General features: G+C 54.9%; 2 protein-coding genes across 7 annotated transcripts in view; both read left to right on the top strand.

Moving 5' to 3' along the window:
- The first annotated feature begins 1,046 nt into the window (after positions 1 to 1,046).
- Positions 1,047 to 7,899, top strand: NR1H2 (nuclear receptor subfamily 1 group H member 2). 5 transcript variants are annotated; one of them, XM_050771513.1, is made up of 9 exons: positions 1,047 to 1,153; positions 1,920 to 1,981; positions 2,067 to 2,204; positions 2,495 to 2,785; positions 2,869 to 3,146; positions 3,352 to 3,531; positions 4,120 to 4,219; positions 6,893 to 7,101; positions 7,374 to 7,899. In XM_050771513.1, the coding sequence occupies exons 2-9, from the start codon at positions 1,939 to 1,941 to the stop codon at positions 7,518 to 7,520; spliced, it is 1,386 nt and encodes a 461-aa protein (XP_050627470.1). In that variant the 5' UTR covers positions 1,047 to 1,153; positions 1,920 to 1,938; the 3' UTR covers positions 7,521 to 7,899. The 5 variants fall into 5 exon arrangements, with proteins under 5 accessions (XP_050627470.1, XP_050627474.1, XP_050627471.1 ...); XM_050771517.1 differs by having other exon boundaries at positions 1,074 to 1,153; positions 2,117 to 2,204; XM_050771514.1 differs by lacking the exon at positions 1,047 to 1,153 and adding an exon at positions 1,371 to 1,394.
- A 1,393-nt stretch (positions 7,900 to 9,292) lies between these two features.
- Positions 9,293 to 27,793, top strand: part of SPIB (Spi-B transcription factor) — a 46,888-nt gene continuing 28,387 nt past the window's right edge. For both annotated transcript variants that reach the window (XM_050771450.1, XM_050771448.1), the window contains exons 1-9: positions 9,293 to 9,331; positions 24,202 to 24,404; positions 24,722 to 24,835; positions 25,804 to 25,950; positions 26,025 to 26,150; positions 26,231 to 26,399; positions 26,480 to 26,748; positions 27,078 to 27,244; positions 27,498 to 27,602. In XM_050771450.1, coding sequence (XP_050627407.1) covers positions 24,203 to 24,404; positions 24,722 to 24,835; positions 25,804 to 25,950; positions 26,025 to 26,150; positions 26,231 to 26,399; positions 26,480 to 26,748; positions 27,078 to 27,244; positions 27,498 to 27,602 — 1,299 coding nt within the window. In that variant the 5' untranslated portion in view covers positions 9,293 to 9,331; position 24,202. The remainder of the gene's footprint in view (positions 9,332 to 24,201; positions 24,405 to 24,721; positions 24,836 to 25,803; positions 25,951 to 26,024; positions 26,151 to 26,230; positions 26,400 to 26,479; positions 26,749 to 27,077; positions 27,245 to 27,497; positions 27,603 to 27,793) is intronic.

Below are 27,793 nucleotides of genomic sequence, written 5' to 3' on the forward strand. Positions count from 1 at the left end.
TACAAGTGAGACTGAGGCAGGAGAATCGCTTGAACCCAGGAGGCGGAGATTGCAGTTAGCTGACATTGCGGCATTGCACTCCAGCCTGGGCAACAGAGCGAGACTCCATCTCAAAAAAAAAAAAAAAAAAAAGTAAAAATAAGCCGGGCGCCGTGGCTCACGCCTGTAATCCCAGCACTCTGGGGAACCGAGGCGGGTGGATTCGAGGTCAGGAGTTCGAAACCGGCCTCGCCAACGTGGTGAAACCCCGTCTCTACTAAAAATACAAGAAAACGAGCCGGGCGTGGTGGTACATGCCTGTAATCCCAGCTACTTGGGAGGCTGAGGCACGAGAATCTCTTGAACCCAGGAGGCGGAGGCTGCAGTGAGCTGAGATTGCACCATTGCATTCCAGCCTGGGGTGACAGAGTGAGACCTCTCCAAATAAATAAATAAGAATAAAATAAAACCAACAAGCAGCAGGAGTCCAAAATCAGAAAACAAAGCGCAAACGTGCCTTAAATCAGTCATGTGCGACAAGCAGCTATAGTTAGGGTTTGGCCGCTGGCTCAGAGAAGCGCATCAGTGAGCTAAAGCCACAAAGCGCGGGGCTGGAGGTTTGGCTCCCAGTTTCCCCTCTCATCCAAGAAGCGAGGAAATGGGTTCGGAACTCTTCTGCCAAGTCCCAGTAGATCTACCCGGTAAACTTCCGGTGTTTCCAACTTCCGTGCGGGGCAGCAGCTTCGGCTGGTCCTAAGCGGGCCGGAAGTTCGTCAACATTCACGCTCCGCCTCTTTTCCGGACGTGACGCAAGGGCGGGGTTGCCGGAAGAAGTGGCGAAGTTACTTTTGAGGGTATTCGAGTAGCGGCGGTGTGTCAGGGGCTAAAGAGGAGGACGAAGAGAAACGGAGCAAGGGGACCCAGGCAGGTGCACCCGAGAGTGGGGAGATGCGGGAGGAGCCCCGAACCCGGGGCTTCTCGGCGCTCCCCGCTTACTCCGCTCAGCCCCCCTCTCTCCTTCCATTTCCTCCCCTCCGTAACTCGCGCCTCCCGCGGCTGTTTCCAGGGCAACAGGAGTAGTTCACTCCGCGAGAGGCCGTCCACGAGACCCCCGCGCGCAGCCATGAGCCCCGCCCCCCGCTGGTGCTCGGAGAGGGGCGGGACCTGGAGCGAGGTGCGGGGGCGGAGCATGAATGAAGGAGGTGGGGGCGGGGCATAATGGGAGGCGATGGGGCGGGACCTGGAAGCGCGGTGCGGGGGCGGGGCATGAAGGGAGGAGGCGGGGCTGGGGGCGGGGCATGATGGGAGGAGATGTGGCGGGGCCTAGAGCGAGGTTGTAGGGGTGCAGCGGGAAGGGAGGAGGCGGGGTGGGGGCGGGGCATGATGGGAGGAGATGGGGCGGGACCTGGAGCGAGGTTTTAGGGATGAGGCTTGGAGGGAGGGATGCGTATGGGGCGGGGCAAGGTGTTGGGAGGCCCATGATGGGGGGCTGTAGGGGCTGAACCTGGAAGGTTGAAGGCGGAGCATAATAGAAGGAGGTGGGGTCAGAATGAGAAATTGGGATGCTTGGGGGAGAAGTGAGGTGGTCTTATGAAGAGGAGGTTGGGGGGAAACTACATGGGATGGAGACCGTGAAGGCAGAGCATGATTAAAGGAGAATGGGCCCTACCTAGAAAGAGCAGGTGGATTGGACCTGAGGGGGCGGGGCCTAGAGCAGGGGCGGGGCTTAAGACCAAGCTGAAGGCTGGGCTGGAACAGAAGGGGGCGGGTCCTGTTAGAAGGATGGGGAGGGTTTGTAGGCCGGCAGGAACCAGGGTTGTGGCTGAGAGTAGGGTCTCTGGAGAGATGGAAGTAAAAGTGGAAACCCGGTCAGGACCTGTAACTGACCTAACCCAACCCTTCTTAGCCCCACAAGGCTCTCAATCCCCTGTATTTTACAGGCTGCTCCGTGACCCCACCATGTCCTCTCCCACCACGAGTTCCCTGGATACCCCCCTGCTTGGTGAGTGACTCTCTTCCCCACTCAACCCTTATCACACACTAGCAGAAGCTCACTATTACCCCTCCCGGATTCCACCCTCTTCCAGGAAATGGCCCCCCTCAGCCTGGCGCCCCTTCTTCTTCACCCACTGTAAAGGAGGAGGGTCCAGAGCCGTGGCCCGGGGGTCCGGACCCTGATGTCCCAGGCACTGATGAGGCCGGCTCAGCCTGCAGCGTGGACTGGGGTGAGACAGGGCCCAGAGACAGGGCTCTGGAGTTGACATGGGGGCTTGGGGAGGGGTTTAGGAAGGGAAAAAGAAATGGAGATGGGAATGGGAGGCCCCTGATCTTTGCTTTTTGTTCTCGCTTTCTCCTTGATACATACATCTTTCTAAATTGCAATATCCCTGAATGTGAGCAGCACCTCCTCTCTCTCCATCCTCTGGCGCTTTGCCTGGGGATCTCCTGTGGCCACATCATTCTGGTTCCTGTTTCTCCCTGTGGCTCACTCATGGCCTCTGCCTACCCATCCCAGTCATCCCAGATCCTGAAGAGGAGCCAGAGCGCAAGCGAAAGAAGGGCCCAGCCCCGAAGATGCTGGGCCACGAGCTTTGCCGCGTCTGCGGGGACAAGGCCTCCGGCTTCCACTACAATGTGCTTAGCTGCGAAGGCTGCAAGGGCTTCTTCCGGCGCAGTGTGGTCCGTGGCGGGGCCCGGCGCTATGCCTGCCGGGGCGGTGGAACCTGCCAGATGGACGCTTTCATGCGGCGCAAGTGCCAGCAGTGCCGGCTGCGCAAGTGCAAGGAGGCAGGGATGAGGGAGCAGTGTGAGTGCAGTGGGAGGGGGCGGTGCCGGCCTGGCCCATTGGCCCAGCCCTGGGGTTCTGCTGAGGCCTGCATCCCCCTACAGGCGTCCTCTCTGAAGAACAGATCCGGAAGAAGAAGATTCGGAAGCAGCAGCAGCAGCAGTCACAGTCACAGTCGCAGTCGCCTGCGGGGCCGCAGGGCAGCAGCAGCTCAGCCTCTGGGCCTGGGGCATCCCCTGGTGGATCTGAGGCAGGCAGCCAGGGCTCCGGGGAAGGCGAGGGTGTCCAGTTAACAGCGGCTCAAGAACTAATGATCCAGCAGTTGGTGGCGGCCCAGCTGCAGTGCAACAAACGCTCCTTCTCCGACCAGCCCAAAGTCACGGTACTGCCCCCTCCACAACCTTGAGTGTGATGGTCCCAGTCGGGTAGAGCCAGCTGGGCCATTGCCCATGGTGTGGAAGAATGAGGCTCCAGAGGGCAGGGGCTTTGGGAGGAGGGTCCCCCAGGGTGCAGGCTTGGCCTCAAGGTGGCCACCCCAACTTAGGCTCACAAAGACCTGGGAGTGACCCTGGTCTCCTGTGTCCCAGCCCTGGCCCCTGGGCGCAGACCCCCAGTCCCGAGATGCCCGCCAGCAGCGCTTCGCCCACTTCACGGAGCTGGCCATCATCTCAGTCCAGGAGATTGTGGACTTTGCCAAGCAAGTGCCTGGTTTCCTGCAGCTGGGCCGGGAGGACCAGATCGCCCTCCTGAAAGCGTCCACCATCGAGGTAATGGTCCGTCTGCCCACAAGAAACCCCAGAGATAGCTCCAGGACAGATGCTGGGAGCAGAGTTTAAGCAAGACCAGTCCTTGCCCTTGTAGGATGACATTCCATGGCAAATAGAGTCTTCTATGAGCCAAGAAGAAAAAGGAAAAAGGGTCTGAAGCTGAGAAAATTGAGGATCAGGCCAGAGAGGCTATTTTAGAGAAAAGTTGCCAAAAAGGCTTTTCAGAGGAGTTAGCGTTTGAATCAAAGTAGGGATAACATACAAGTATTGAGCGCCTACTGTATGCTAGGCTCTATACCAAGTGTTGGCATATGGCAAAGAACAAAGCAGATCAAACCCCCTGCTCCTATACCTTGTGCCCACCTGGGGAAGGAGTATCCTAAGGAGAAGGGGATGCAACGTGTGCGAAAGCCCAAAATGAAGAAGAAGCTTGGGCTGTCTCACGTGATGGCTGCACACTGGTGTGGCTGAGAGAACGGGGGACGAGGGATATTCCTGGTGAGATTAGAACCCCATTTGGGCCAGCAGGGGAGGGACTAGCAGCCGAAGGGTCACAGGGCTTGAGCCCCCTCCCACTGCCACCCTCAGATCATGCTGTTGGAGACAGCCAGGCGCTACAACCACGAGACAGAGTGTATCACCTTCCTGAAGGACTTCACCTATAGCAAGGACGACTTCCACCGTGCAGGTAGGGCCCAGGGGAGGCTTTGGGGAGGCTTGGCCCCCCTGCTAGCTGGAAGACCTGGGGCCAATTCATCCCTGTCAGAGTCTGTTTCTTTATCTCCAAAGCCGGGGTGAGGGTTGAGCCAAGGTGAGAGCAAGACAAGAGTGTGTATGTCATGCGTGGTGGTGTGTGCCTGTTGGCCCAGCTACTCAGGAGGCTGAGGAGGGAAGATTGCTTGAGGCTACAGTGAGCTGTGATTGTGCCACAGCACTCCAGCCTAGCGACAGAAGAGACCGTGTCTCTATTTTTTTCAAAAAAAGCATGTATTGGCCGAGCACGGTGACTCACGCCTGTAATCCCAGCACTTTGGGAGGCTGAGGTGGGCGGATCATGAGGTCAGGAGGTCGAGACCATCCTGGCTAACACAGTGAAACCCTGTCTCTACTAAAAATACAAAAAATTAGCCAGGTGTGGGGGCTGACACCTGTAGTCCCAGCTACTCGGGAAGCTGAGGCAAGAGAATGGCTTGAACCCAGGAGGCGGAGGTTGCAGTGACCCGAGATCGCGCCACTGTACTCTAGCCTGGGCAACAGAGCGAGACCCCGTCTCAAAAAAAAAAAAGCATGTATTGAGTGCCGACTCTGTACAGTGGGTTGCAGTGGAAGTTGAGACAGAAGGGCCCTGTTACCATATCAGGCGTCTTGGTGGGCACTAGGGAAAGCATCCCCCCACCCCAAAACCTGGTCTCACCCAAGGGAGGCAGCCTGGAGCTCAGTCCATTGTGAAGTGGGCAGCCTTCCCTACTGTCCAGGAGCACTGCTTCCTGCCCTCCGAGAGCGCTACCTGGGTGTGTCGCCTGGGCGGGTGGGCTTCTGGAAGAAGGCCTGGGCAGTGAGAGGCACTGCCTAGGAAGAGGGTGGGAGGCACGTTGCTAGTGCTGCAGAGCATACACCGGGGCCTCGATTCCTCATCGTCCCGTAATCTGTGTGGGACCTCTCTGCATTTCCCGACATCTGTCTGAGTCTCACCCTCTCCCCTTCCTTTTACCCTGGCCCTTTCACCACCCAAGACGGTCCCAGTAACCCTTTTAGTATGAGCTTAGCAGGGCAGGGCTTCGTGGAAGCGTTTCTGGCAGGGGGATCGGCGATTGCAAAGGCCCTGAGGTCAGGGAGAGCCGGTGGTTTGGAGGAACTACAGGGAGGCCCAGGCAGCTGGAGCACAAGGAGACGGGGTGGAGAGGTCGGGAATCCCACCCTACCCCTTCCCAGCCCCTCCTCTGGCACCACCCTGGAACACTGCCAGAGTCCCCTTGAGGGGCCCCTGCCTCCACCCCCGCCTGATGGAGCTGCTCACAGGGCAGGCAGAAGGGTCCTGTCAGCACTTGAGGCCGCCCACATCCCTCCTCCGCTCAGAACCCTCCGCAGCTCCCGTCTCACTGGGAGAAGAGCTGGAGTTCTCTCTGTGGCCCACAAAGCCCTTTAGGACCTGGCCTCGCTTACTCTCTGCCCTCAGCTTCCACCCTCTCCCCCTCCTCCAGTCACTCTGGCCTCTTACTGGCACCCACCTGCCATGCTGTACTTGGGAGTTTTCTTTGCCCAGAACTAGGGGGACCAACTGGTCCTAGTTTGCCCAGGACCTTCCCAGTTTTAACACTGAAAGTCCCATGGCCTGGGTAGCCCCTGTCCCAAGTCCTGGGAACAGCAGACATTTGGTCACCCTCACAATCCCTCACCTCCTTGGGGTTGGTCACTGCTCCAGCGTCACCCACGGCATGGCCTTCCCTGCCCGCCTTGTGTAAAATAGAACCGTGGCTCAGCAGGGCCCTTTGCCCTTCTCTGCACTGCCTGATTCCATAGAACTCACAGCCTTCTGACTGGCTGGGCCTCTTCCTAATGTGTTTGTCTATGACCTGTTCCCTAGGCCCTCAATGTAAGTGCTGGGGCCTGGCACATGGCAGGTACTCGGTGATGTTCGATGAATGAACGAACAAATCAGTCGTGGGAATGAGTTTGGGCTTTACCTGAGCGGTGGAAGCCAGCGCAGGGACCAACACGATGTTTTTTTTTTTTTTTGAGACGGAGTCTCGCTCTGTCGCCCAGGCTGGAGTGCAGTGGCCGGATCTCAGCTCACTGCAAGCTCCGCCTCCCGGGTTTACGCCATTCTCCTGCCTCAGCCTCCCAAGTAGCTGGGACTACAGGCGCCCGCCACTCGCCCGGCTAGTTTTTTGTATTTTTTAGTAGAGACGGGGTTTCACCGTGTTCGCCAGGATGGTCTCAATCTCCTGACCTCGTGATCCGCCCATCTCGGCCTCCCAAAGTGCTGGGATTACAGGCTTGAGCCACCGCGCCCGGCCAACACGATGGTTTTAAAAGCTTCCCTTTGCCTTCGTGAAGGGGACAAGGATAGGACCCGGGGAAGCTGCAACCACCGCCAGGTGGGAAGGGAGGCTGGTGACAGGATAGTAGAAAATACTGAGGAAACATGCACCCTCATTATTCATTCCCTCACTGGGCGGGATGTGTGGCACACCTGCTACGTGCCAGCACTCTCATGGGCACGGGGCACAGGTGGACAGAAATGACAACGCTGTGATTACTGCTGTGTTCCCGGCCCCAGTGACTGTGGGTGGCGCCAGGGGCGAGGCTGTGGGGCCCGGTTTCAGCCTGAGGGAGTCACTGGCTGCCTCCCGCCCCGCAGGCCTGCAGGTGGAGTTCATCAACCCCATCTTTGAGTTCTCGCGGGCCATGCGGCGGCTGGGCCTGGACGACGCTGAGTACGCCCTGCTCATCGCCATCAACATCTTCTCGGCCGACCGGCCCAACGTACAGGAGCCGGGCCGCGTGGAGGCGCTGCAGCAGCCCTACGTGGAGGCGCTGCTGTCCTACACGCGCATCAAGAGGCCGCAGGTAGGGCCCCGCAGCGCCTCTGCGCAGAGCCAACTACGTCCCGCGGCCCACTTGGTCCATCCAGGCTGGGCTCTGCCTGGCTGTCGCCCCCTCCGGCAGTCTTTCCTCAGGCCCCACCCTGCTGGACTATGAGCCAGGTCTAGTCCAAGCACAGGGGCGGGCCCCACGCTGGCTCCCACGCCTGACCGGGGATGGTCCCTCCTTTCTGTTGGGGTGGGCCGCCCAGAGCCTGGCCGGGCAGGAACTCAGTGCCCACCTGCCTCCTCCCTCAGGACCAGCTGCGCTTCCCGCGCATGCTCATGAAGCTGGTGAGCCTGCGCACGCTGAGCTCCGTGCACTCGGAGCAGGTCTTCGCCCTGCGGCTACAGGACAAGAAGCTACCGCCTCTGCTGTCGGAGATCTGGGACGTCCACGAGTGAGGGGCCGGCCACCCAGCCCCACAGCCTTGCCTGACCACCCTCCAGCAGATAGACGCCGGCACCCCTTTCTCCTCCTCGGGTGGAAGGGGCCCTGGGCTGAGCCTGTAGACCTCCCAGCCCTCAGCCCTTGGGATGAGCCCCAGTCCGGGTCCAGGAGGCTCCCTCCGTGCCCACCAAGTCTTCCAGAAGGGGTGAAAGGGTTACAGGTCCCGACCGCTGACCCTTCCCGGCTGCCCTCCCTCCCCAGCTTACACCTCAAGCCCAGCACGCAGTGCACCTTGAACAGAGGGAGGGGAGGACCCATGGCTCTCCCCATAGGCGGGGAGACCAGGGGCCTTCCTCTTCCTCTGCTCCTTTTATTTAATAAAAACTAAAAACAAAAACAGGAAAATAAAATTATGAATACAATCCAGCCCAGAGCTGGAGTGCAAGATGGAGAGGGCGTGGGCTTCTAGGGACCTCGGTGACACCGGGTCCCTGAACCTGATTGAGCATGTGGGACTGGGCCTCCCCAGGCTGGTGGGAGGGGTGGCACATAGGGTCCCAGTGCTGGGTGGTGTGTCGCCTGCTGTGAAAGTTCAGAACAGGGGCCTGACAGCCTCAGGGTCACCTCCCTGGGCAAGGTGAATGAGAACTCGCCTTTGAAGGATAAACAGGACTTATTAAGTGGATGAGGGGAACTGGACTTTCGTCTCAATAACGAGTGTTTTCTGAGGCCTCCTGTGGGCCAGGCACTGGGTTGACCATTCTAGAGATGGAGACATTCACCCAGCAAATGTTTCCGGAGCATTTACTAGTCGCACAATTCTAGGCACTGGAAACATCCGTGAACAAGATAACCACCCTCCTACCAAGACTCGGGATAGGGACTTTAATGAGGGTGGCACTGTGGTGGGGCTAGAGGAAGTCAGGCAAGGTGTCACAACAGAGGCAATCGCTGGGACCTAAAACGAGCCCAGGGGCTGGGCCTCCAAGTTGAGGGAACAGCACGTGCAAAGTTTGAAAGGTGAGGGACACTGCGAGTTCGGAGTGAGCAAGCGACGAAGTTCCTCCAATTCCTCTTGCCCGTGTGCCAGCCCTAAAGGAGCTGAATGAGCAATTCTAATCTAGGGCAAAAGGGGGGGTTGCACGGAGGGATGCAACTTAAAGGTACATTTATTTGGGGCAGGGGACAGCGGAAGTGAGAGTAGTTAAAAACGATCACCTTATCCCAAGAGTAGTGTACCGGGCGCCCCACACGTGTCCCCATCATGCGTTGTTGAGTCTAGTTTACATGTGGGGAAACTGAGGCCAGGATGGAGAACAGATCAAGCCAGGACTCCACCACTTATCGGCCAGCCTCTGCGGGGATCTAGGGCGTCAGGTCACCGGCTGGCTGCTGGGCAGCGACGGGGCAGGGCTCCCTACGCGGCCCCAGGCGAGAAGCCGGCGGGGGACGTGGAGGATGCGCGCGCAACACCCGAGGGTGGAAGGAGAGAGAACACAGCCGCGGCGCGCACAGACTGCGCGAGGTCGTGAACGCTGCTGAACGGAGGGGCGTGGCTTCTGGCCGACACGTCATGGGGAGGCGGAGTTAAGGGAATTTTTCAGCAAGGGGGCGAGGCCACTTTGCAAGCTGAGGGAGGGGGCGGGGCCTGCCTTGCAGTCGAACGAGCGGGGCGTGGTCCGTCGCCTGGTTGGGCGTGGCCTCGCCCGCACTTGGGCAGGCGGGGGCGTGGCCCGTCTCGGCGCCCCGCGGCTCTGGGCTTGCGCGCGCGGGAGTCAGGGGTCACGGCGGCGTAGGCTGTGGCGGGAAACGCTGTTTGAAGCGGGTGAGTAGAGGGGAAAAGGGGAGTTCGGGGCACTGGGCCTGGTAGGGAACGGGGCTTGACCAGCCAGGCACATAGACCTGAGAGAGGGTTGCGAGGGCACCCTTTGGCCCGGGGGCGCGCAGGAGGGGGCAGCGGCCAGGGGTTTCCTGGGGGAGGGCGCGGGGACGCACAGGAAAAGGCCGGGGTGGGGGTGGAGTTCCTCGGCGGGCAGGGGGCGCATGCGCCGGGCACCGTGGGGCAGGAAGTGGCCCGGGAGAAGCGGGGGCACTGGGTGGTGCACGTGCTGGCTTGGTGTCATCCTGGATTCACTGGGTGTTTGAGTGCTCTGTGCCAGGCACTATTCTGGAAGCAAGAACAAGTCAGAGAAGTCCCTGCCTTGGGAAGACAGATGGTAGACAAGTGATGAGTTTTAATAGTAGCACCAGTAAAGCCCTGCTCTGGGGCTGTGAGATGCTCTCAGAAGGGAACTAACGCAGGGTAACATGGTAATAATGATCGAGGAGCTTGCTGCTTTAGCTGGAGTGGTCCAGAATCGGCCGCTCTGGGACCCTCAAGTGCAAAGGCTCTGAGGTGGAAGGAGCTCGGCGTATTTGTAGCAGGAGCCGAGAGGACGAGAGTAATACAGATGAAGTCGGAGTCATGATGGGGAACTAGATCCTATAGGGCCTTGTAAACCTTGGTATGGAATTCTTCCTTTATTCTAGGTTCAGCAGGGAGCCGTGGGAGGGTTTGAGCGTGGAAACAACATGATTCGCCCCGTGTTTTGAAAAACTCACTGACCACTGAATGGAAATTGGATTGTAGCAGGAATAAGAATGGAAGGAGGGAGATCTGTTAGGACGGAGAGAGTCCAGCAGGCAGAGGGAATCAGGCTCAGATTACCTTTGTGGGTGGAGCCACGGGGACTGGCTGATGGACTGGGCGTGGGAGCCAGGGGAAGAGTCCAGGATGACTCTTGGGTTTGAGGTTTGAGCAGCAGTCTGGATGGGGAAGGCTAAGGGAGAGAAGCAGGTTGGGGTTGCCGCTCTGAAGGCAGAGATTAGTGGGGGAGTGAGTAGGCAGGGTTTAGAGAGGAACTAGGAGTGGGCAGGGCGATGTCAGTGCCTCACCTCAGCCCTTCCACTCAAGGAACTTGTTGCTGCTCTCTCTCCTTTTTTTTTTTTTTTTTTTTTTTGATTCGGAGTCTCGCTCTGTCGCCCAGGCTGGAGTGCAGTGGCTGGATCTCAGCTCACTGCAAGCTCCGCCTCCCGGGTTTATGCCATTCTCCTGCCTCAGCCTCCCGAGTAGCTGGGAGTACAGGCGCCCGCCACCTCGCCCGGCTAGTTTTTTGTATTTTTTAGTAGAGACGGGGTTTCACCAGGTTAGCCAGGATGGTCTCGATCTTCTGACCTCGTGATCTGCCCGTCTTGGCCTCCCAAAGTGCTGGGATTACAGGCTTGAGCCACCGCGCCTGGCCCTTTTTTTTTTTTTTTTTTTTTTTTTTTTTTTTTTTTTTAGACAGAGTCTTGCTCTGTCACCCAGGCTGGAATGCAGTGGTGCGAACTCAGCTCATTGCAACCTCCTCCTCCTGGGTTCAAGCGATTCTCGTGCCTCAGCCCCCTGAATAGCTGGGATTACGGGCGCCTGCTGCCACACCCCGCTCATTTTTTGTATTTTTAGTAGAGATGAGGTTTCGCCATGTTGGCTAGGCTGGTCTCGAACTCCTGACCTCAGGTGATCCACTCACGCCGGCCTCCCAAAGTGCTGGGATTACAGGCATGAGCCACCGCACCCGGCCGCCTCTCCTCCTTCCTGCACTTCCCCCCACAGGTCTCTCTTCCCCCTAGAGAGGTTCCTTCCCTCCTCTGAAATGCTCTTCCCTCTCTTACGGGTTTCTGACAGCTGCTCTTTGGACAGGCCCTCTGCTGAGCACTGGGGAGCCAATGATCATCTAGTTTGGTTGGGGAAGGACAGGAGATCTCAGTCCAGAGTGTGCTGAGCTATGGTGGAGCAGTGATAGTCTTTGGGAGCCAGGAGAAGAACCTATGTGCTCAGGGAAGACTCACCAGAGTGGTTGATACTCACAGTGAGTTTCAACTCACATGTCTTTTTTTTTGGTTTTTGAGACAGTCTTGCTTTGTCACCCAGGCTGGAGTGCAGTGGCGCGATCTCGGCTCACTATAACCTCCACCTCCCAGGTTCAAGTGATGCTCATGCCTCATCCTCCCGAGTAGCTGAGATTACAGGTGCACGCCACCACGCCCAGCTAATTTTCGTATTTTTAGTAGAGACAGAGTTTTGCCATGTTGCCCAGGCCAGTCTCGAATCCCTGACGTCAAGTGATCCGCCCACTTCAGGCTCCCAAAGTGCTGGGATTACAGGCGTGAGCTCCGCACCTGGCCTAAACTCACGTGTCTTGAAGTAACTGGACACTGTGCAGAGTGATGCCGGAGTTCCCGACTTGGGCAAGACGCTGACTCCTTTTCTCGAGGAGCTCACAGGCTGAAAGGATCCCAGCTCTGCACACATGCAATAGTGGAAGTGGCACAAGACGTTGTGGGGACCCTGAAGAGCAGCTGGTCAGCTTGGAGGAGCTAAGCCTGAGCTGAGTCTCCGGATGCAGTGGAGTTTCATGCAGTGAACGCTGCCTAAGGCTTCTTGGGGGCTCAGCCCTATGCTGGGTGATGCTAAGGTCCCAGAAGAGAGTCAGTCCTTGCTCTGCCATCCAGAGGTCCCTGGCTGGTAAGGGAGGAAGACATATACCCAGGTAGTCCAGAGGCAGCAGTCACAGAGGCCTAGGGGAAGGACAAGACCAAAAGCGTGGAGGTGAGCCTGGGCAACATAGCAAGACCCTGTCTCTACAAAACATACAAAAACTAGGCCAGGCGCGGTGGCTCGCGCCTGTAATCCCAGCACTTTGGGAGGCCGAGGCGGGCAGATCGTGAGGTCAGGAGATACCGAGACCATCCTGGCTAACATGGTGAAACCTGGTCTCTACTAAAAGTACAAAAAATTAGCCAGACGTGGTGGCAGGTGCCTGTAGTCCCACTTACTCCGGAGGCTGAGGCAGGAGAATGGTGTGAACCCGGGAGGCAGAGCTGGCAGTGAGCCGAGATCACGCCACTGCACTCTAGCCTGGGTGAACAGAGTGAGACTCCGTATCAAAAAAAAAAAAAAAAAAAAAAAAAAAAAAACTAGCCTGGTGTGGTGGCACATGCCTGTGGTCCCAGCTGGCCAGGAGGCTGAGGTGGGAGGATTGCTTGAGCCCTGGAGTTCAAGGCTGCTGTGAGATGTGATCATGCCACTGCACTTTAGGATGGGCAATACAGTGAGATCTTGTCTCAAAATAAAAAAGTGAAGGTGTTTTCTGGTGGAGCAAAAATGAATAGTTGCCTTTGCAATTATTTAATCATTCCCTCAGCCGATGTGTGTGAGCCAGGATGCAGTGGTGAACAAGCAAACAAATCCACCTTCAAAGTTGTCTCCCAGGGGAGGTCACCACTGTATCTCCCCTGGCACAGGCCTGGCACACAGATTTAGCGGTGGGGTTCTGGAGCCAGCCTGCCTGAGTTTGAACCCTGGCCGTGCCCCACTGGGCTAGCTGTGCCATCTTGGGCAGGTAGCTTCACATCTCTGGACCTCAGTTCCAGCCTTTGTAAAATGAGGTCGTAGCAGCGCCTACCTCAGAGGGTTTTGTGAGGATTCTTTGAGTTCCTTTATTCTTTTATCGTTCAAAAAATGTTTTCTAAGCACCCCCCCATTCCTGGAGCACAGGATACAGCAGGAAACAAAAGATGATGCCCCTGCTGTCCTGGAGCCCCCGTTCTATTAGCAGGACTCACTGGACACAAGATAACTAACCAGGCCAGGCGTGGTGGCTCACGCCTGTTATCCCAGCACTTTGGGAGGCCGAGGCAGACGGATCACTTGAGGTGAGGAGTTTGAGACCAGCCTGGCAAACATGGTGAAACCCAGTCTGTACTAAAAATACAAAACTAGCTGGACATGGTGGTGGGTGCTTATAATCCCAGCTACCTGCGAGACTGAGGCAGGAGAATCACTTGAGTCCAGGAGGCGGAGGTTGCAGTGAGCCGAGATTGCGCCACTGCACTCCAGCCTAGCAACAGAGCGAGACTCCGTCTCAAAAACAGAACAAAACAAAACAAAAAACTGTGAGATTGGAGGCCGGGTGCAGTGGCTCACACCTGTAATCACAGCACTTTGGGAGGCTGAGTGGGAGATCATTTGATCCCAGGAGTTTGAGACCAATCTGGCCAACATAGTGAAATCCCGTCTCTACAAAAGTTAAAACATTAGCAAGGCATGGCGGCTGGTGCATGCCTCTGGTTGCAGTTACTTGGGAGGCTGAAGTGGATGGATCATTTGAGCCTAGGAGATCAAAGCTGCAGTGAGCCATGTACGTGCCGCTGCACTCCAGCCTGGGCAACAGAGCAAGATCCTGTTCCCCCCCCAAAAAAACGAAATAAAGCTGTGAGATTGGGCGAGATTGGATTAGGTCATTGAGGAAATGAGTGTCTCACTCATTGAGAAAACCGGTGTCTGGCCTGCAGTGAGCGCGTGGTGTCATTTGACTGCTGAATCTCTGTTAAGTGCTTGCTACTGAAGGGCTGTGAGAGGTGCAGAGGACAACGTTTGCCATCCTGTGCCAGGGCTGATGAGAGGGGACACAGGGGCCTTTCCTTCCTAATGTTGCTCTGCCTCCACCGTGTACTAACAAGAGCCCAGGTTTTGCCCCTGCTGACACCGTCCCTCCCACCGCACCCCTGTAGCCACAGCCAACTGACCAAGGGCAGCCAGTCGGCTCCTTCCTTCCTCCTCCAGCTCCGGCAATGACTCTGGGCTCCCACAAGCCCCTGCGCTTCGTCTGTCCCACGCGGGTCTCTCCCCGCAGGTCATCACTCCCTGTCTCTCCGGCTACTTGCACAACTGGAGCCAGAGCCACTAACTACACTTGCTTCTTCCTATAAGTCACACATGTACGCGGCTGTCACTCAAAGAGCGCAAACGCAGAGTCAGCGGAAGTCCTCCTCACACGAAACCTGCACACACTCACGGCTGCACCACTCGCAAACGGTGGAAGCACCCTAATGTCCATCCACCGATGAACGGATACTGCAAACGTGTCCTCGCCATACAGCGGAAAAGTACTCAGCAAAAAAGCAACGCAGCACCGATGACAGGCCGCCACACACATGAACGATGAACACATTCAGAGAAAGCAGCCAGACACAAGAGGCCGCGTATTCCAAGATCCCGTTTATAGGAAATGCCCAGAATAGGCAGATCCATGGAGACAGAAAGTAAGATGAGTGGCTGCCAGGGGTGGGGGCAGATGAGCTGAATGCGGGGAGAGAGCTAAAGGATGTAGGCTTTTTGGGGTGATGAAAGAGTTCTAAAATTGACTGTGGTGATGGTTGCCTAACTCTGAACATACTAAATACCATTGAACTATATATACTTTAAATGGATGAATTGTGTAGTATGTGAATTATAGCTCAATAAAGCAGTTAGCAAATGAAGTCTTCTTCTACCCTGTCCCCCAGGAAACCAGTTTCTTAGCTGTCCTTGTAGAATGATGCATTAAAAGCAAATAGATTTATACATATGTTCTGCATTAAAATAAAAAAGATTTCTACATATTCCCTGCATTAAAAACAAAAAGATTTATACATACTCTTCTGTCCACCTTGTAAAATTGTTACTATTTTCATTTTATATATTTCCCCCTTAATATTTTGAAAAGTCTCAAACCTGCAGAGAAGGTACATATTGAGTACAGTGAACAGCCACGCCCTTTGCCTTGATTTACTGGCTGTTGGCATGATACCTCATTTGCTTTATCCAAGCACACACATATACCTGTACCTTTTGTCTTTTTTGTGGCTGAGCTATTTGAAAGTTGTGGTCATCATGATACTTTGCCTCTGAAAACTCCAGCAGTTAACTCCTGTTTTTTGTTTTTTGAGATGGAGTCTTGCTCTGTTGCTCAGGCTGGAGTACAGTGGCACAATCTTGGCTCACTGCAACCTCCGCCTCCCGGGTTCAAGCGATTCTCCTACCTCAGCTTCCTGAGTAGCTGGGATTACAGGCACCTGCCACCACACCTGGCTAATTTTTGTATTTTTAGTAGAAACGGGATTTCACTGTCTGCCAGGCTGGTCTTGAACTCCTGACCTCATGATCCACCTTCTTCTGTCTCCCAGAGTGCTGGGATTCCAGACGTGAGTCACTGCACCCAGGCTAACTCTTTTTTTTTTTGTACAGGAGCTTACTCTTATCATGCAGGTTGTAGTACAATGGTGTGGTCATGGCTCATTGCAGCCTCAAACTCCCCATACTCAGCTGATCCTCAGCCTCCTGAGTAGCTGGGACTAAAGGTGTTTGCCACCACACCCTGCTAATTTTTGTATCGTTTTATAGAGACAGGGTTTCACCATGTTGCCTAGGCTGATCTCAAACTCCTGGGCTCAAGCGATCCCCCTGCCTCGGCCTCCAAATGTCCTGAGATTACAGCCGTGAGCCACCGTGCCTGGCCTCCAGCAGTCGGCTCTTAAGAACAGGGATGTCCGCCTACAGAATTACAGTGTCATTGTCATCGTCATGCAGTTTAACATGAGACAGTGACGTTATCGAATAGACAGTCCTTATTTAGATCTGTCATGTGTCCCTGTAATATTCTTCAAAGCTATTAATAATTTCTTTTTTTTTTTTCCCGAGACTTGAGTCTCGCTCTGTCACCCAGACTGGAGTGCAGTGGCACTATTTCAACTCACTGCAACCTCTGCCTCCTGGGTTCAAGCCATTCTCCTGCCTCAGCCTGCCGAGTAGCTGGAATCACAGGCATGCACCACTATGCCTGGCTAATTTTTTTGTATTTTTAGTAGAGACGGGGTTTCATTTTGGTCAGGCTGGTCTCGAACTCCTGACCTCAGGTGATTCACCTGCCTCGGACTCCCAAAGGGCTGGGATTAAAGGCGCGAGCCACCATGTTCAGCCTGTGTTTTTGAGACAGAGTCTCACTGTCATCCAGGCTGGAGTGCAGTGGTGCGATCTTGGCTCACTGCAATCTCTACCTCCTGGGTTCAAGGCTCACTGCAACGTCTGGCTCCTGGGTTCAAGCTATTCTCCTACCTCAGCCTCCTGAGTAACTGGGATTACAGGCGCCTGCCACAATGCCCAGCTAATTTTTGTATTTTTAGTAGAGACGTTTCACTGTGTTGACCAGGCTGGTCTCAAACTCCTGACCCCAGGTGATCCACCCACCTCAGCCTCCCAGAGGGGTGGGATTACAGGCATGAGCCACTGTGCCTAGCCAATAATTTCATTTTTTTTTTTCCCACTCTTGTCGCCCAGGTTGAAGTGCAATGGCACAATCTTGTCCTACTGCAACGTCCACCTCCCAGGTTCAAGCAATTCTCCTGTCTCAGCCTCCTGAGTAGCTGGTATTACAGGCGACCACCAGCACGCCCAGCTAATTTTTGTATTCTTTTCGTAGCGACGGGGTTTTCACCACATTGCTCAGGCTGGTCTTAATCTCCAGACCTCAGGTGATCCGCCCGCCTCAGTCTCCCAGAGTACTGGGATTACAGGCATGAGCCACCACGCCCGGCCCATAATTTTATTTTTTTAATCCAAGTTCTAACTTAGGATAACACACGTTGTCATGGCAACTTTTTCATTTTTTTTGAGACATGTCTCGCTCTCTTGCCCAGGCTGTATTGCAGTGGTGCAATCATGGGTCACTGCAGCCTTCACCTCCCAGTCTCAAGTGATCCTCCCACCTCAGCCCCCCGAGTAGCTGGGACTATAGGTATACGCCACCATGCTTAAGTAATTTTTAATTTTTTGTAGAAATTGGGTCTCACCATATTGCCTAGGCTAGTTTCTAACTCCCGGCCTCAAGTGATCCTCCCACCTCAGCCTCGCAAAATGTTGGGATTACAGATGTGAGCCCCCTAGCCTAGGCAACTTACTTTTTCATGACATCAGCAGTTTTAAAGATTTCAGACCAGTGTTGTCACCCTTCACTTTGGATTCGTTTGTTTCTTTTTCTTGTTTTGTTTTGAGACAGAGTTTTGCTCTGTCACCTAGGCTGGAGCACAGGGGCATGATCTCAGCTCACTGCAACCTCTGCCTCCCAGGTTCAAGTAATTCTCCTGCCTCAGCCTCTGGAGTAGCTGGTATTACAGACGCCCACCACCATGCCCAGCTAATTTTTGTATTTTAGTAGAGACAGGGTTTCACCATGTTGGTCAGGCTGGTCTGGAACTGCTAATCTCAAGTGATCCACCCGCCTTGGCCTCCCAGAATGCTGGGATTACAGGCGTGAGCCCCCGCGCCCAGGCCGTTTGTTTCTTAATGACTAGAATCAGGGTAAACGTTTTCTTAGACATTTTTTTCAACACAAAAATAAAATTCTGGCCGGGCGCGGTGGCTCAAGCCTGTAATCCCAGCACTTTGGGAGGCCGAGACGGGCGGATCACGAGGTCAGAAGATCGAGACCATCCTGGCTAACACGGTGAAACCCCGTCTCTACTAAAAAATACAAAAAACTAGCCGGGCGAGGTGGCGGGCGCCTGTAGTCTCAGCTACTCGGGAGGCTGAGGCAGGAGAATGGCGTGAACCCGGGAGGCGGAGCTTGCAGTGAGCTGAGATCCGGCCACTGCACTCCAGCCTGGGGGACAGAGCAAGACTCCGTCTCAAAAAAAAATAAATAAAAAATAAATAAAAATAAAAATAAAATTCTGAGTGCACCACTGTGCATCTTGCTTTATCTATTGAACAATGCCTCTTTGAGAAACTTCCCTATCAGTACACAAAGAGCTTCCTCATTCATTTACACAGTTGCATAGTATTCCATTGAACGGACTTAACATAACTTATTTAAATAGACCCCTGGGTGAGGACAGTTAGGTGGTTTCCAGTCTTTGGGGATTTCAAACAATGCTTCCGGAAATAACCTTATAAATGCAGTTTTTCTTATGTGATAATATATCTACAGCTTACGTCCCTAGATGTGGAATTGTGGCCTCCAAACTTTTATGTTGGTAATTGAGGTGTCATTTACATGGCATGCCATGCCCAGGTCTCCAGTGTACAGTTGGCTGTGTAGTGTGGTTTATCACCCCAGAAAACCCCTCATACCCTTCCCAGTCTCTCCTACTCTAGGAGCAGCCACTAGTCTGATTTCTAGCGCTGTAGATCACTTTAATCTAGTCTACTTTGTCTAAATGGTATCATACAATAAGTACGTTCTTTTTTACGGAGGTAAAATTAGCTATTTTAAAGCAAACAATGGCTGGGCGCGGTGGCTCATGCCTGTAATCCCAGCACTTTGGGGAGGCCGAGGTGAGCAGATCACTTGAGCCCAGGAGTTTCAGACCAGCCTGAGCAACATGGCAAAACCCGTCTTTACCAAAAAACAATTGGCCAGGCATGGTAGCACGCACCTGTCTTCCTAACTACTCAGGAGGCCAAAGTAGGAGGATCGCCTGAGCCCGGGAGGTCAAGGCTGCAGTGAGCTGAGATCATGCCACTGCACTCTAGCCTGGGCGACAGAGTGAGACCTTGTCTCAATAAAGAGAGAAAATAATAATAAAGCGAAGAATTCAGTTGGTACATTCACAGTGTTGTACAACCATTACTTCTGTCTAATTTCAAAACATTTCATCACCCCTGCAGAAAACGCCATACTCCGTAACCAGTCGCTCCTCGATCCCCAGTGTGTGCTTTGTGTCTGGCTTCTGCACAGCCTGCTTTCAAGATCCATCCGTGCTGCATGTCTGTCAGTAGCTGGCCCCTTTCTAATGCTGAGTGTGTGTCATGAACCGCCCTGAACATTTCTAACATATACTCCGTCAGTTCAGAATTTTTCCGTGCTTATTTGAGGTCTAAGCTGTTGTACCAAGGAGCCCCCAAAACACAGTGGCCCAAGAAAGACACAAATTGATTTCTCCATGTAACGCTTTGGAAGATAGGCAAGTGTGCAGGATTGGCAGACAGCTTTGCTCTGGAAGGTTGTTGGGGAGCCCAGTGTTGTCCCCATCCTTGTGGTTGGCTCCCCGACTACATCCACGTTCCAGCCATTGTAACAGGGAAGAGGGTGGGGGGATGTCCCAGTAGCTGCACACCTCATGACCACTCTCATTCCTGGAGGGAGAACTTAGTCACGTGGCCATGCTGGCAGTGCACACTGGGAAATGTAGTCTTCAACTGGGCAGCCTATGGCCGCTCCGGAGAGGCAGGGTTGGAGGGGTGTGTTCTATTGCAAAAAAGCAAAGCAAAGCTGGGCACGGTGGCTCACACCTGTAATCCAAGCACTTTGGGAGGCCGAGGCGGGCGGATCACCTGAGGTCAGGAGTTCCAGACCAGCCTGGCCAACATGGTGAAACCCCATTTCTACTAAAAATACAAAAAATTAGTGGGTATGGTGGCAGGCGCCTGTAATCCCAGCTACTCGAGTAGCTGAGGCAGGAGAATCGCTTGAACCCAGGAGGCGAGGGTTGCAGTGAGCCAAGATCAGCCACTGCACTCCAGCCTGGGTGACAGAGTGAGGCTCTGTCTAAAAAAAATAAGTAAAATAAAAAGGCAAAGTGAGGACTGGATATGGGGCAACTGTTATGAGATCCAGAGGTGTTCACTTGAACCTAGGACAGCTGACCTGCTCACCTGCCTCTTCCCAGCCGCATCTAGGATCTGCCCTATGTTCCAGTAATCCCCTCTGTCTCAGCCTGGACCCTGGGGGACAAGTACTTTGTTTTTTTGTTTGTTTTTTTGTTTTTTGAGATAGAGTTTTACTCTTGTTGCCCAGGCTAGAGTGCAATGGTGCCGTCTTGGCTCACTGCAACCTGTACCTCCCGGGTTCAAGCAATTCTCCTGCCTCAGCCTCCCAAGTAGCTGGGTGTTACAGGTGTGCACCACCATGCCCAGCTAATTTTGTATTTTTTTAGAAGAAACAGGGCTTCACCATGTTGGTCAGGCAGGTCTCAAACCCCTGACCTCAAGTGATCCACCTGTCTCGGCCTCCCAAAGTGCTGGGATTATAGGTGCGAGCCTGGGTGACAGAGCGAGACTCCATCTCAAAAAAAAAAAAGTGTAAAGAACACCTGCACGCCCTTTGCCCAGATCACCTGTTTCAACATTCCGCCCTATTTATGATTTGCATGCGTGTTTCTTATCTCCCTTCTCTCTGTATACGTACACTTTTTACAAAGAATTCCCAATACCTTGCAGGTGTTATGGCCATTTACTCCTAAATACTTGAGTGTGTATCTCCTTAGAATATTCTTATTGAACCACAGTAAAGTAACCCACTTAAGTTTAACCAGAATATAATCTTGTCTGATCAACCAGAGGATACATACTTTTTTTTTTTTTTTTTTTTGAGACAGGGTCTTGCCATGTTGTCCAGTCCAGTCTCGAACTCCTGGGCTCAAGCAATTCTCCCACCTTGGCCTCCCAAAGTGCTGAGATTACAGACATAAGCCACTGTGCCCAGTGAACCTTTTTGTTGTGGCTGTTTTTTGGCTTGTTTGTTTCGGTTTTATTTGGTGGTGGTGGTGGTGGATTTTTTTTTTTGAAGACAGAATATTGCTGTGTCGCCTGGGCTAAAGTGCAGTGGCACGATCTCGGCTCACTGCAACCTCCACCTCCCGGGTTCAAGTGATTCTCCTGCCTCAGCCTCCCAAGAAGCCATAATTACAGGTGTACACCACCACACCCAGCTAATTTTTTTGTATTTTTATTAAAGACAGGGTTTTACCATGTTGACCAGGCTAGTCTCGAACTCCTGACCTCAAGTGATCCACTTGCCTCAGCTTCCCAAAGTGCTGGGATTACAGCGTGGGCCACCATACCTGGCTCCAGTCAACTTCTATATCAATATACCCCAAAATAATCTTTTTTTTTTTTTTTTTTTTTTGAGATGGAGTCTCGCTCTATTGCCCAGGCTGGAGTGCGGTGGCACGATCTCGGCTCACTGCAAGCTCCGCCTTCTGGGTTTACACCGTTCTCCTGCCTCAGCCTCCCGAGAAGCTGGGACTACAAGCGCCTGCCACCACACCCGGCTAATTTTTTTGTATTTCTTTAGTAGAGATGGGGTTTCACCATGTTAGCCAGGATGGTCTCGATCTCCTGATCTCATGATCCACCTGCCTCCCAAAGTGCTGGGATTACAGGGGTGAGCCACCGTGCCCGGCCTCTAAAATAATCTTTTATAGGTTGTAATTAAGAAAACACAGGTCTGGCCGGGCGCGGTGGCTCAAGCCTGTAATCCCAGCACTTTGGGAGGCCAAGACGGGCGGATCACGAGGTCAGGAGATCGAGACCATCCTGGCTAACACGGTGAAACCCCGTCTCTACTAAAAAATACAAAAAACTAGCCAGGTGAGGTGGCGGGCGCCTGTAGTCCCAGCTACTCGGGAGGCTGAGGCAGGAGAATGGCGTAAACCCGGGAGGTGGGGCTTGCGGTGAGCTGAGATCCGGCCACTGTACTCCAGCCTGGGCAACACAGCGAGACTCCGTCTCAAAAAAAAAAAAATAAAAAAATAAAACACAGGTCAGGCGCGGTGGCTTATGCCTGTAATCCCAACCCTTTGGGAGGCCGAGGCAGGTGGATCACCTGAGGTCAGGAGTTCAAGACCAGGATGGCCAAGATGGTGAAACCCTGTCTCGACTAAAATACAAAAATTAGCCAGGCATGGTGGTGGGCGCCTGTTATCCCAGCTACTCGGGAGGCTCAGGCAGGAGAGTCTCTTGAACCTGGGAGGCGGAGGTTGCAGCTGAGATCGCACCACTGCACTCCAGCCTCAGTGATAGAGCAAGACTCCATCTCAAAAAATAAGAAAACAGAGGCCAGGTGCTGTGGCTCATGCCTGAAATCTCAGCACTTTGGGAGGCCCCAAGGAGGGTGGATCACTTGAGGTCAGGAGTTCAAGACCAGCCTGGCCAACATGGTGAAACCCCGTCTCCACTGAAAATACAAAAATTAGCTGGGCATGGTGGCGCATGCTTGTAATCCCAGCTACTCGGGAGGCTGAGGCAGGAGAATTGCTTGAACTGGGGTCCAGAAGGCAGAAGTTGCAGTGAGTTGAGATTGTGCCACTGCACTCTAGCCTGGGCAACAACAGTGAGATTCCGTCTTTTTTTTTTTTTTTTTTTTTTTTCTGAGACGGAGTCTCGCTCTGTTCCCCAGGCTGGAGTGCAGTGGCGCGATCTCGGCTCACTGCAAGCTCTGTCTCCCGGGTTCACACCATTCTCCTGCCTCAGCGTCCGGACTAGCTGGGACTACAGGTGCCCACCACAGCGCCTGGTTAATTTTTTGTATGTTTAGTAGAAACGGGGTTTCACCGTGGTCTCGATCTCCTGACCTTGTGATCCGCCCGCCTCGGCCTCCCAAAGTGCTGGGATTACAGGCGTGAGCCACCATGCCCGGCAAGATTCCGTCTTTTTTATTTGTTTGTTTGAGACAGTGTCTTGTTCTGTGGCCCAGGCTGGAGTGCAATGGCATGATCTCGGCTCACTGCATCCTCCGCCTCCCGGGTTCAAGGATTCTCCTGTCTCAGCCTTCTGAGTAGCTGGGATTACAGGCGCCTGCCACCACGCCCGGCTAATTTTTGTATTTTTAGTAGAGATGGGATTTCACCATGTTGGTCAGGCTGGTCTTGAACTCCTGACCTTGTGATCACCCACCTTAGCCTCCCAAAGTGCTGCAATTACAGGCGTGAGCCATCGTACCCAGCCCTGATTCCATCTTAAAAAAAAAAAAAAAAAGAAAAGTAAAAGATACATATATAAGTAGCAGTCTGTATGTGATTTGTGTGTGTTTTGTTTGCTACTGTGGGTCCTAGACTGGGGAAGAAAGCAGGTTACTATAAACGGCATTTTGGAGACAGTTGGAGAAATTGGGAAAGGTGCCCTTTATTTTATATCATCCTTGAGTCTGTTAAATGTCCTAGATTGTATCGTACTTTGCTCAGTGAAGGGAATTCCTTATTCGTAGGCACTACATGCTGAAGTATGCAGGGGTATGGGATCTGCTAGAAACTCTCAAATTACTCAGGAAAAGAAGTAATAATATGGTGCGCACGCCACATATGTGGGAGGGCAGAGAGAGGCGGCGAGGAAGCACACACGTAACACACTGACCACTGGGGAGCCTGGGGAAGGGCATACAGGAGTTCTAGGCATTTGAGATTACGTCAGAGCATTTAGGTTGGTGCAAAAGTAATTGCAGTTTTTGTCATTTCAATGGCAGATGACCTGGACGCATGGTTGGTAGGTGAGGGCATTGGAGACAGAGGTTTATGGGAAATAAAGAGATGTGCTAAGGCCGGGCGTGGGGGCTATAATCCCAGCACTTTGGGAGGCTGAGGTGGGCGGATTACCTGAGGTCAGGAGTTCAAGACCAGCCTGGCCAACATGGCGAAACCCCATCTCTACTCAAAACACAAAAATTAGCTGGGTGTAGTGGTGGGCGCCTGTAATCCCAGCTACCCGGGAGGCTGAGGGGAGAATCGCTTGAACCTGAGAGTGGAGTTTGCAGTGAGCCGAGATCATGTCATTGCACTCCAGCCTAGGTGACAAGAGCACAATTCCATCTCAAAAAAAAAAAAAGAGAGATGTGCTAAGGACCTAGTGTGATGGGAGAGAGGGTCAGGGAGTCGAATGGCCTGCCACTGCAATAGCTAACAGTTGAGCGTCTGGAATGTGCTCCCACCCCGCTGCCTGCAGGGTGCAGAGCTGTGTTAGTACAGCCACTCCAGAGTAGGAAAAGGCTCATGGTCATGGTGGGTGCATGGGATGCCATGGAGAAGACAGGGTACGAGATGTCTCTGGTCAGAACCTCCACCAAGCTCCAACTTGCCCAACAGGATGGATGGCAAGCGGCGGCCAGGCCCAGGGCCCGGGGTGCCCCCAAAGCGGGCCCGTGGGAGCCTCTGGGACGACGATGATGCACTTCCGCCATCCCAATTCGAGGAGGACCTGGCACTGATGGAGGAGATGGAGGCAGAGCACAGGCTGCAGGAGCAGGAGGAGGAGGAACTGCAGTCAGTCCTAGAGGGGGTTGCAGACGGTAAGTCTCGGAGCTGGAAGCCCCTGCTGCCCAACCCATTGCTCCTGGTCTTGCCTCTGGTCCAAGAGTCAGCTGCAAAGCTGACCTGTGACCCCACTCTTGCCAACTTTGAATCCTACAAAGGACTGCCCTTTCCCCCAATGCCGCCTGTGTGGCCTGCAGTGATTCTGGACCTGACCCTTGACCCCCATTCTCTTCCAAGTTTCCTGCCTGACCCAGACCGCCACCTCTGCCTGGCTCCTTTCAGAATCACATGCCATCCTGGCCGGGGAAGACCATGACTCCGTGTACCCCACTTCCTTCCCTTCCCCCACCAGGGCAGGTCCCACTGTCAGCCATAGATCCTCGCTGGCATCGGCCCACACCACCCCCCCTGAACCCCCAGACAGAGCCCCTCATCTTCCAACAGCTGGAGATTGACCATTATGTGGGTGAGTTTGGGGGTTATGGGTGAGTGCTGGGGCCATGCGCTCCTGGGGCAGAGGCCGGGCCAGGTCAGCCCTTCCAGCCATAGAGCTGTAGTGACAGAGCAGACCAGTGGGTGCCAGGGCCTGTGGAGTGCGAAGCAAAGGTGACACAGGGTCAACTTGAGGGAGGTGCTTGGAGCATTGAGCTGTTTTGCATACGTGGTGGCTGCAGCCTGTGCAAGGACCTTGGTGGCTTAAAATTCATAACACTAGACACATACACCAAAAGTCAATTTGACTTTTTTTTTTTTTTTTTTTGAGACTGGGTCTCGCTCTGTCGCCCAGGCTGGTCTCAAAGTCCTGGGCTCTAGCGATCCTCCCGCCTCAGTCTCACAAAGCACTGGAATCACAGGTGTGAGTCACTGTGCACGGCCAGTTGTTTTTATCTTGTAATAAAAAAGGGGGGCCTTGGCCGGGCGCGGTGGCTCAAGCCTGTAATCCCAGCACTTTGGGAAGCCGAGACGGGCAGATCACGAGGTCAGGAGATCGAGACCATCCTGGCTAACATGGTGAAACCCCGTCTCTACTAAAAAATACAAAAAACTGGCCGGGCGAGGTGGTGGGCGCCTGCAGTCCCAGCTACTTGGGAGGCTGAGGCAGGAGAATGGCGTAAACCCGAGAGGCAGAGCTTGCAGTGAGCTGAGATCCGGCCACTGCACTCCAGCCTGGGTGACAGAGCGAGACTCTGTCTCAAAAAAAAAAAAAAAAAAAAAAAAAAAAAAAAGGGGGGCCTCCCTGTAGTTGTGCTGTGGAGAATGGATCCTGGGGGATGAGGGTGGAGATGGAAACAGGGCGGAGGCTGAAATGGACACAGGGAATGGTATGGGGCAGGAGTGCCCCAGGCTGCAGGCCCCAAGGTATTTCGAGTCTGTGGAGGCACACCTCGGGGGACCCTGAGACGCATGGCCGCTGTCTTACCTGTGGCCCCACAGGCCCAGCGCAGCCTGTGCCTGGCGGGCCTCCACTGTCCCGCGGCTCCGTGCCTGTGCTCCGCGCCTTCGGGGTCACCGATGAGGGGGTCTCTGTCTGCTGCCACATCCACGGCTTCGCTCCCTACTTCTACACCCCAGCGCCCCCAGGTGAGTGGCCCCCACCCAGCCCCTTCCTGAGCCACTGGAGCCCCCTGCACCTCTGACCACCCCTCCCACACCAGGTTTCGAGCCCGAGCACCTGGGTGATCTCCAACGGGAGCTGAACTTGGCCATCAGTCGGGACAATCGCGGGGGGAAGGAGCTGACCGGGCCGGCCGTGCTGGCCGTGGAGCTGTGCTCCCGAGAGAGTGAGTGCTCCCCCGGGATCAGCGGGTTGGGGGGTCCCCTGGGGAGGCCGTTGGCCGGTCCCAGCTTCTTCCATCTGCAGGCATGTTTGGGTACCACGGGCACGGCCCCTCCCCATTCCTGCGCATCACCCTGGCACTGCCGCGCCTCGTGGCCCCGGCCCGCCGTCTCCTGGAACAGGGCATCCGTGTGGCAGGCCTGGGCACGCCCAGCTTCGCGCCCTACGAGGCCAATGTCGACTTTGAGATCCGGTACGGCCTCTGCCTCACTTCTCCAGCCTCTATCCCCACCCTCGGGCAGCCCCTGTCCACTGACCCCCAGCCTCCTCCAGGTTCATGGTGGACACGGACATCGTCGGCTGCAACTGGCTGGAGCTCCCAGCCGGAAAATACACCCTGAGGCTGAAGAAGAAGGTGCAGGGCTTCCCAGGGCAGGGCCTGCTGCCACCGCTGACCCACCCATGCCCACAGACTACGCAGTGCCAGCTGGAGGCAGACGTGCTGTGGTCTGATGTGGTCAGTCACCCACCGGAAGGGCCGTGGCAGCGCATTGCACCCCTGCGCGTGCTCAGCTTTGATATCGAGTGCGCTGGCCGCAAAGGTCTGTCCCCGGGCCCAGGCTCCTGCCCGCCTCATTGTTGGTACCAGGCGGGGGGTTGGGAGGGCAGGCCCTGGGAACGGCAAGTGCGAAGGTGCTGGGGCGGGAGCACCCCAGCCCGTGTGGCCAGATGGAGTGAGCAGAGAGGGTGTGGAGACGGCCTGGAGGTGAGGGCGGAGCAGGAGCCAGGGTGAGCCACACAGGGCCGCAGGGCAGCAGGACCAGGGCCGGCAGGCAGTGGGGACAGCCCTAGGGAGATGGGAAGTGCAGCCTCCCTGCTATGTCAGGAGTGAGGGGCAGGAGTCAGGCCCCTGCATCCTCCTCCCTCACAGGCATCTTCCCTGAGCCTGAGCGGGACCCCGTCATCCAGATCTGCTCGCTGGGCCTGCGCTGGGGGGAGCAGGAGCCCTTCCTACGCCTGGCGCTCACCCTGCGGCCGTGTGCCCCTATCCTGGGCGCCAAGGTGCAGAGCTACGAGAAGGAGGAGGACCTGCTGCAGGTAGCTCTCGTTCCGCGCCCCACACCATTTCCTGGGGCCCCCACCAGCCTCCACGTCCTGAGCCATCAGCCCCGGGTGCTGCGACACCCGTGTCTGTGGGTCTGGGTGGGCCCCTGTGCACTGAGGCTTGAGCGCTTCCCCTCTGGGTTCTGCAGGATTTTCAGGGGTGGCTGGGGTTCTAGAACATTCTGGAAGTAGGGGACTCCGTGGCAGGGCAACCTACCAGGGTGACCCCGTGTGCTCCCACCCCCAGGCCTGGTCCACCTTCATCCGCATCATGGACCCCGACGTGATCACCGGTTACAACATCCAGAACTTCGACCTTCCGTACCTCATCTCTCGGGCCCAGACCCTCAAGGTGAGGGCTGGGCAGGCGGGGGGCTTCTCTCAGATGCCCCAGGTGTGGCCTCCGGGCCCTGGGCCTTCTTCCCGCTCCCTCTCCTGGCCCTGCCCTGCTCCAAGTCGGAAAAGTTACTGTGGCTTTTGTCAGAGACAAGGAGGGAGTTACAGTGAAGTAGAGAAGGCTGTGCATTCAGATGTCGGACTGAA

The sequence above is a fragment of the Macaca thibetana genome, chromosome 19 (genome assembly GCF_024542745.1).
Source record: "Macaca thibetana thibetana isolate TM-01 chromosome 19, ASM2454274v1, whole genome shotgun sequence".
Classification (NCBI taxonomy): Eukaryota; Metazoa; Chordata; class Mammalia; order Primates; family Cercopithecidae; genus Macaca; species Macaca thibetana.

Bases quoted from the DNA above. Each gene is read 5' to 3' on its own strand.
- NR1H2 (XM_050771513.1), top strand. From the start codon at position 1,939: ATGTCCTCTCCCACCACGAGTTCCCTGGATACCCCCCTGCTTG. The intron at 2,205-2,494 runs GTGAGACAGGGC...TACCCATCCCAG, and splicing joins AGCCTGCAGCGTGGACTGGG to TCATCCCAGATCCTGAAGAG. The intron at 7,102-7,373 runs GTAGGGCCCCGC...CTCCTCCCTCAG, and splicing joins CGCGCATCAAGAGGCCGCAG to GACCAGCTGCGCTTCCCGCG.